The sequence below is a fragment of the Alligator mississippiensis genome, chromosome 8 (assembly GCF_030867095.1).
Source record: "Alligator mississippiensis isolate rAllMis1 chromosome 8, rAllMis1, whole genome shotgun sequence".
Taxonomy (NCBI): domain Eukaryota; kingdom Metazoa; phylum Chordata; order Crocodylia; family Alligatoridae; genus Alligator; species Alligator mississippiensis.
Genome location: NC_081831.1, coordinates 41,603,643 through 41,612,162, shown reverse-complemented (window position 1 = coordinate 41,612,162; position 8,520 = coordinate 41,603,643). Strand labels below are relative to the sequence as shown.

The 8,520-nt window shown below is 52.7% G+C and overlaps 1 protein-coding gene across 2 annotated transcripts; it reads left to right on the top strand.

Annotated features, from left to right (window-relative positions):
- The first annotated feature begins 235 nt into the window (after positions 1-235).
- Positions 236-4,258, top strand: RIPPLY1 (ripply transcriptional repressor 1). 2 transcript variants are annotated; one of them, XM_019488015.2, is made up of 3 exons: positions 236-336; positions 2,947-3,017; positions 3,387-4,258. In XM_019488015.2, the coding sequence occupies exons 1-3, from the start codon at positions 328-330 to the stop codon at positions 3,592-3,594; spliced, it is 288 nt and encodes a 95-aa protein (XP_019343560.1). In that variant the 5' UTR covers positions 236-327; the 3' UTR covers positions 3,595-4,258. The 2 variants fall into 2 exon arrangements, with proteins under 2 accessions (XP_019343560.1, XP_059589097.1); XM_059733114.1 differs by lacking the exon at positions 236-336 and having other exon boundaries at positions 2,754-3,017.
- Positions 4,259-8,520: the final 4,262 nt, after the last annotated feature.

The window sequence follows — 8,520 nt, the reverse complement described above, 5'->3', positions numbered from 1 at the left end:
AGAAGCAATGAATTGCCCACAGTGTGAAACATCATGGCTGCAGATTCAAAGTGTGGGGCTGTATTGTCTGTGCATATGGGGTGAGGGGGGTTTGGTGTGTTACACAGGCTTGGCTGGGCAAGGCTGCTGGTGGAGGGGGTGGTGCAGTGTGCACCTTGGCAGGGATGCTGCTCTCTGCTGGGTTGAGTTGGGGCTTCTCAAAGACACAAAGCTCCTTAACTTGTCCAAGCAAGACCTTTCTCCTTCTCTTGCTCCCACAGATCCCTGCCCCTTTGGAGACCATGGTTGCCCACTGATGAGGGTATTACAAGGCAGAAGGAGGACGAGATGGACATAGTGAGTTTGACACTCGCTTCTGGACCCCTGGCTAAACAGACAAAATTTCAGGGAGCAAAGTCTGAGATGCCCCTCCACAGGCTCCACAGACACCAAAAACTTGCACCACTGCTCGTCCAGTGCCTCACAAGGGCTGACAAGCTCTGCTGAGTGTCTGGTTGATTCACTTGCCTAAGTGCAGAGCCGCTTGGGTGCAGCCATAATCTTTCCAGGTTGGGAGGTCGTTGTGATCCCCAGCAGTTTCTGTGCCATGTCCTGTCAGCAAATGCAGCAAGCTGAGGGGCAGGGTTTGCCTTCTTGGGGATCCTGCAAAGATTCAGCATCAACCCTTAGAAATCCAAGGCACAAAAAAACCTTTCCTAGAACCCTTTTTAACATCAGCCATGAGACTGACAAATGCCAGTCAGTTAAAGAGCTGCTAAAGCAGCTGGGGCCCTTGTCTAGCTGGGCTCAATTACACTATTTACACTGCTCATCCTAGACCAATTTTTTCCAGTTCAGGATGAAAGTCTTGCTTGAGGGAGCCCTTGGAGACATTGGGACATGGCCCTAAAGTTCAGGACTGTTACTTTTCCCGTGATGCAGTGGGCCAGAGCTAGTGCCAGGAGGGCAGAAAACCAGGGCTTGCATGCAGGGGCCAGGGCAAGAAGAGTGGATGCCTCCTATGCTTGGCCAAGGGGTACTATGACTGCTGCTTGCCTAGGGACACTGTCCTACAGCATCCCTGCTGGTGGGAAGTTTGGAGCCTACAGATACTGCTTCCTGGTTACAGCATTTGGCTGGGGCAACTGCAGCTTTTGCTAGTGCCAGCAGGCAACTTTACCTTGCTGAGCCCTGTTTGCACCACTTCTCTGAGAGCAGGCAGCTGGCACTCTGTGACTCCCTTATAGACCCTGCCCATCCCTTCCTTCCTTAATGGAGGGTCCATCTTGGCCTCAAGCCCTCACATCAGGGCTTCCCTCTCCTGGAGCCTTCTGGGATGTGGGAGGGGTGGTGGTGGGGTGTGTGTGTGTGTGTGTGTGTGTGTGTGTGTGTGTGTGTGTGGGCGGGGGGGGGGGAGGCGGTCCTTCTTTCTGAAGGCAAGCAGCTGTGATGTGAACCTTCCTCCTGCAGTCAACTGTGTAGGGAGCTGCCAAGCTCTAAAGGGAGTGCTGGCTTAAATCCACACATGGCCCCTTGCCAATGGTAGCTCTGGAGGATGCATGGGTTTAAGGCCTCTTGAGTAAACACAGAGGCCTCTGTTGCAGTGTGAAAGGGAGGCCTGTTGCTTGGGCCAGGGAAGGAATTCCTTAGGAGGGTAGCCTAGTGCTGGGCAGGGATTTGGCTCATGGGGAGATTATACTGGATAAAACCCTCATGAGAGTGAGAGCCAGTGCCTTCATTTTCTTCTCAGTCTCACCAGTGGGGTGAAGGCTGCGGGGTCCTTGTGGCTACCCTGGGGCCTAGGGGGCAGGTTCAACCCCATCATGGGGTTGGCATCTGCCCTGTGGGCTGTGCAGCATGGGCAGCCTACCTGGCTGTGTGCAATCTCCTGAGGGGCAGGGAGAGACCAGTGTGCTCTCACTGGTTAAGGTCCCTTAACCCTGTCCTGTCAGGGTGGGGAGAATGGTGCCAGGCAGTGGAAGCACAGATCCAGGGGAGATGGAAAGCCTCATGAGGGCATCTGGCCCCTCACATCATGCCTGCAGTGCAGCCCCTGGGGCACTAAGCCCACCCCTCCCTGAGACAAATTCCATGGTCTCCTAGCCTTGAAGCTTTCCCTACTATTTAGCCAAAACTTTCCTTCTTTTCCTCTCATCCTGTCACTCCTCAGAGCTTCCTCAGAGGCTACACTGGGGGCCTGATCCCTGACTGACTGCTCCCTGGTGAGAGTCTCTGGGGAACACCCAACATGGCAGCATCTAGAGCTGGCAAGGCCTGTGTGGAGATTTCCTGTCCCTGCCGGTATACAGCTGGTCCTTGCAGTGAACTGTCTGGGGCTGGGGCTGGCCTGGATCTAACCCAAGAACAAGGGGATGTGGGGAAGATGCAAATCTGGAGCTGGTTATATCCTGTGGCAGTGAATTCCCCAGGCTGCTGCCAAGGCCAAGGGCTTTAGCACTATCCAACTGGATTCACTTTGCATCAAGAACTTCCTGCATTAGCACAGGTCACACAATCAAAGGAATTCAACAAGAGCCCTCGAGCCTGGGGGCATCTGCCATCCAGTGCCCATTGGCAGGAGAGGGCTGCCCCTGATGGGAGGGAAAAACCATTCAGTGTTTCACTCTCTGAGGAAGTTGGTGCTGGCCCCTCTCAGAGACAGGCCACTACTCTGGCTAGAGCTCAGTTCTCCTCTAGGGTTAATCACTCAAGTGATGGTGGCTGCTCCACTTAGAAGCTGGCTCCAGGCTGATGGAACCGACGGACAAGGGGATTGTTCCTACTGTTCAGCTGAAATGTTCCTTGTCTTGGTTCCATCCAAGTCCTCTCCATTTGAGCCCATTGCACCAGCTACATTCACCCAACCCTTGCACCACCACAGGGGCCCATCTAACCTCACCCTGGGGCAGGGCTGTGGTGTGTGTGCTGCAAATGGCACATCCCAACCCCCGCTTTTTGTTTCCCAAGGCCTATGGTGGTGAGGTGATGGGGGATGATGATCCCAGCAAAGCATTGGCGCTTTTCCGGCACCCTGTCAGGTAAGTGTGCAGGATGGACCCCATGTGCCTGCTTCCTGTCATTGATGGGGTGTTTAGAGCTCCTGGAAATGAGGGACCAATGGTGCTGGCTACAGTCATGTCAATCTCACGCAAGCAGCAATGCTGAAGCTCCCCTTGCTCTCCCAGCCCTGCCCTGCTTTTCCTAGTGCCCTCATGCCTGACTTGCCGCTCCTGCTACTCCACTACTTCTCACAGCCAGCCCTGTCCCTGCCCCTCTCTGATGCCCTCCCATACCTTCCATTGTCCCAGACAGGGCCCCTGGCAGGACAGGCTGGGCCTTCCCTTCCCTTAGCTGTTACCAGGAGGAAGCGAGAGAACTTGTATTTCTCAAGCCTGTTTTTCCCCCAGACTTTTCTGGCCAAAGTCCAAGTCCTTCGACTACCTGTACAGCGAGGGCGAGAAGCTGCTGGAGAACTTCCCAGTGCAAGCCACCATCAACCTCTATGAGGACTCTGACAGCGAGGATGAGGAGGAAGAGGAAGAGTACGGGGGGGATGAAGGTCAGGTTGAGGATATGGGGAAGCAGGCAGGGGAGATGGTGCTTTTGCAGGGGTAGATGCCTGCCAGCCCTGTCTGAAATGAACCCTGAGGCACCCAGCACATATAGGAAAGACCCAGCCATAGTGGCAAATGGTGGCCCCCTTCTCTTGCAGAGCTGAGACTTCACACTGGCTGGTTGAGAAGTGGCTGTCACCCACAGGGGTCCCTCCCACTGGGGGCATGCATGAGTGCAAAGGGAATCTAGCAGACCTGGCCATTTTCTATTGCAGTACTCAGGACTTAACCCAAAGCAGCTGGCACTGAGAGGGGAAATCCGCACCATGGTTGGAAGTGGGAGGGGGAACAGCATTAGTAGGTCTCCAGCAGGGGGTGCAGTTCACTGCAGGGTGTTCCAGGAGTAGGCATTTGTAGGCATCACAGCAGGGTGTGCCAACATCTCTGCTAAAAGTGTAAGGCCCCATTTGTGCTTCAGATTATGACCACTCCTGAGCATATCCAATGTCCTGTGAGAGGTGTGTCTGGGATGGGCCTGTCCTGTTGTACCAGAGCCTTTCTGAGAGGGTCAGGGAGAAGAGTGAGGGCCCGGAGCCCTGCCTGGAAGGTTGTGGGTTGTGGGGTCCAGGCAGAGCTTGGAAGCTCCCACACTTACATTGGGCCTGAGCCTTGCTATTCCAATGGCTAATGTGTATGTTGGGCCGAGGCATGCAATAAAGTGAAAGATGCTGTAACCTCAGGGGTACTGGGAAATGTCTTCTTTATCCCATCGCCAGGAAGTCTGTTCCTCACAGTAAAGAGGGCAAGAAGGGGTTCCAGGGAGGGGTGGGGCAAAATCATCACAACATCCCATGCCAAAGTGAGGGAAAGTTGGACTATGGCTGGAGACCAAGAGGCAGCAGGAACCCCTGCATTAGGAGCTGTGTCTTTGCTCAGACCCTCAGTTTGGCTGCTGTTTCTAGGCACCAGGAAGAGCTCAGCCCACCTGGGAAGCGATTGGCTGGAGACTTGATTCCAGAGTGGTGAAGGGGCCATGGGACTGGAAGGGCTGCTGTTGCCAGCTGATGCCCTAGCACAGGAAGGAGCAAGACGATGCCAGCATTTCTGGACATTGGCTAGGCGCTGGGCTGCCTTGAATGGGAATGGGGTGGTATCTGGGGGGTGAGGAGGCTGCACTGAGGGTCCCCAGCTTCTTAGCATGCTTTGACTTTAGAGCATAGCATCTGCTGGGACTCAACATTTTATATCAAACCACTCCAATAGCCCCATCTCGTGGCCAAATGCAGCAAGGCTGAGGGCCAGCCCAAAGAAAAATCAGAGAGTGTGGTCTGGTGCTCCTGGCTGGGATCAAGAGCAGAGGGCTAGTCCTGCTTCTGTTACTGACTCTCTACTTCTGTCTGTGTTTCCCACCACATCCTGGCTCCTGAGGGAGGTGGTTTCCAGTGGGCTTGGAAGTCACTTCCCTTGGAGGAGGCTATCTCTGGGCTGGCTCCTCCACTGTGTACCTGAGGACTGTAGGAAAGCAGCTCAGGTCAGTGCTGGTGCTTCTCTGAAGCAGGTGTGTGTAGTGCAGGCACTTATGCCAGATGGGGTCTAGGTCCTGTGGAACTACAGCTGGAAGTGGACTCCTACAGAAGTTTGGGTACAGGGAGGAGACTCCCTCCCCACACATGCACACATTTCAGACTGTGTGCAGCCAGGCATCTACAGTTACGCAGGCATAGTTCAGAGAAGTCCTATATGAGGGCCACTCTTCCCCTGCCTCACAGTGCCCACCTTAGTGTGTTGAAGTCAGCATCCAAACAGGCCTCTTGGGCTGTGAACTAAGTGTCCATTTACTGACAGGTCCCACAATAACCAGCTCTATGGGTTTGGCACCTGTGTGGGCATAGACCAGGACCGTCCTGCTTCAGAGCTTTCCCTGCTGAGCATACTCTGGCTCATGCATCATCTAGGCCTTTGTCACTCTGTTGTGGCTGCAGAATCTTTCATCCTGGGTGATTCACCAGCCAGCCCCAGCTTGGCTTCAGATCCTGAAGAAGCTTGTGGTACTGACAGCTGAGGGGAAAATACCCTCATGCTTATAGAAAAATCTACATTTGGGCCCAGAAGCAGTAAAAGGAAGAAGTCTAGGACACCTCCCTCCTCCCCCATGCATTTTTACACTTGTTTTCTGAAGAATTTGACACTTTCCAGCCAAAGAGGAAAAAACCCAGTCAGAGCCCAAGACACTCAGTGACTTGGCCTGAGCCCAAAGACCAATGGCTCAGCGCCATCCCCTAGAAATCCTGTGCCCCACAGGGGCTCATCTCTTTCCTCTACAAGTTTTCAGTTGGTGTGTTCCCCAGGGTGCTGGTTACGTCAGGGACTGTCTCCTTGTCCTGAGGGACATGGATTCCCATTCCAGCAATAGCAGCTGGTGCCCCATGCATTGAACCAGGCTGCCTGAGCAGATGGAGTGATGACACCAGTGCTGCTCTGGGCTGGATGGCTAAGGCTGGGTTGAATGTTCCCTGGTGTCTGATGCTTTGCCAAGAACACAATATAGCAGAGGATGAAAAAGGAAGAAAAGACACTGCTTTTAAGAAGATCTCCATTCTTTGGCTCCTGTTTAGAGACCAGCTAGTCTAGGAACAGTGCACAGGATGTCTGATAGTCTGAAGACATGATCCAGCTGTGAGAACATCCTCCCATCTAGCAAGGAAGCAAAGGAGAGTGTTGGGGGTTTATTTGAGACTGAAGGGGCAGCAGAGCCCTTTGCATCAGAGACTGATCAGGGGAAGGGGATCAGAGTGGCACTCAAGAAGGGCATTGGGCTTATCTGTCAAAAAAGGTTGGTCTTCACTGCAGTGGAACATGGATTTGAACCTTGTGGCATTTTTAGCCATCACCTCCAATGCCCAGCATTGCCCATGGTGCAACTCCAGCCAGGGGATTCCTACTGCATTGTGTAACCCTGAAACAGAATACACTGCGGCATCCCACAGGGGTGACTTTTTCTTCTGTCTAGAGATGGTGGCAGGTTTGGGCTTGTGCTTATAGCATACTGCACTGTATTTGTGCATGCACCTCTGCGCTGGAACTGAACCTCTGGAGCAAAACAGGCACAGTTCTGAAAACACCACAGCCATTAACTGAGCTTGTATGGGAGAGGGGAGGATAATCATATCCCCTGAAGCAGTGCTGGTTTTCCATCTGTTTTCCAGCTGTGGTAGCCACCTCTTTTCCAGCATGAGCTCCTGCTGACCCCTAGTGAGCACTAGAAGTAGCACACATCCCCCTTTTGCTGAATTTTTTTTTTTTTTTTGGGGGGGGGGGGGGGCAAGGGAGAGGATGAATGTTGCAAAGTTCAAGACTGTCAGACTCTTGAGCTACTTTTTTCCAGTGGTGAAGCTGGTTCCTAAAGCTTCTGAGAGTGTCTCGCCTTCCAGCTTGGTTCAGCTACACACAAAACTCACAAAGAAGTACCTTGTGCTCTGGATTAAAGATTAATGACCCCTCTGAACACTAGGCTGCCCCAAATGGGAGACTTGGGCCTGGGCCAGCAACTCCAAGGACTTAGCTGCTTGCCTCTCCCTCTGCTTTTGCAAAGCCAAATTCTGAGTATGCATCAGCAGCGTTGACATCAGTTCTCATTTGTAGGTAAAGGTGCCTGTCCCTCTGCTTGGCCAATTTCTAGCACAGTCCCCAGCCCCATTTGAACCGCAAATATCTTAGGAAAAAATGAGGCAGGCAGCATGCCATGAAGAACAGTTCAAGCTAGGGCTCTGAGAAGCTAGGCAGTGGCTCAGGCATTTCCAAAGGCACCTGGCAGAGTTGTTTTTAATTTGTCATAAGGCTTGTTTCACTAACAAATAGACCTGTTTTTTTCCCATGAGGTACTGGGCTCTTTTGACTCAGTGAATTTATTTCACAGGATCAGACTATAATATCCCCTGTTAGGCTTGATTTGACTCCTACTGACTTTAGTAGGAGTTTTATTTTTGGACTAAATGAGAGTTAAATCTGGTCTGTGCAATGTTCATGTGTACAACACTAGATCCACTGCCGGAGACTACGGGGAGGAGTGGGCAATTATTTTGGCTGGAGGGCTGATTAGCGAGTTTTGGCAAGCTGTCGAGGGCCACATGGGTAGCTCCACCCCTTGGTCGCCATCATGTCACTGGAAGTCCTGCCCCTAACCCCTGACAGTTGCCACCAGAAATCTCTTCCTTTGCCCACGGAAGTACGCCTTTCAGCAAAGGGTTTGGCCATCTCGGAACCAGAAAAATACCAAATTATATTCTAAAAAGAGAACATAAAAAACATTCATTAATTTGATTTAAAAAAATACTTGTCCTGGTTTACATGCGTTTGTGTAGTGTACATAGAGGTGATTGTATATAATAGCTTAAACTGAAGTCTTACTCTTGTATATTATGGGAGGGGTATAGGTTTGTGGGGGGCTGTGGGTGTGTGGGGAGGATGTGGGTGTGTCTGGAGCACGGATAGGTGTGGAGTGAGGAAGCATGTGGGTGGGTATGGGGCTTGTGGGGGGCTGTGTGTGAGGGGGAAGGTGGCTGGGATGTGAAGGGGTGTGGGTGTTGGGGGTCTGTGTGTATGGTAGTGCAACGGGGGTATGGGCGCATGTGCATGGTGGGGTATGCATGTGGGACTCACCCTACGAACACACTCACATTATGAGCACAGGCCCTGTGCTCCCCTGTCCGGCAATGCAGCTGGGAGCCACATGGTGCTGGAGCAGGGTGGGGGCAGAGAAGCAGGGAAATGGCTGGTGGTGGGGCAGGGCTGAGCAGCTGTGTCCTGCTGCCAGCTTCCCTGTGTCCTACTGCCCCTGGCTCCTGTCATCTTTGACAGGCAGCCAGGAGCAGATAAATATTAATTTTCTAAATTTTGAAGGGGCTCCATGGGCCAGATAGAATGGCCTGATGGGCCAGGTGCGGCTAGTGGGCCATATTTTGCCTGCCCCTGCTATAGGGCAACAATG

Bases quoted from the DNA above. Each gene is read 5' to 3' on its own strand.
- RIPPLY1 (XM_059733114.1), top strand. From the start codon at position 2,911: ATGGCACATCCCAACCCCCGCTTTTTGTTTCCCAAGGCCTATGGTGGT. The intron at 3,018-3,386 runs GTAAGTGTGCAG...TTTTTCCCCCAG, and splicing joins CTTTTCCGGCACCCTGTCAG to ACTTTTCTGGCCAAAGTCCA.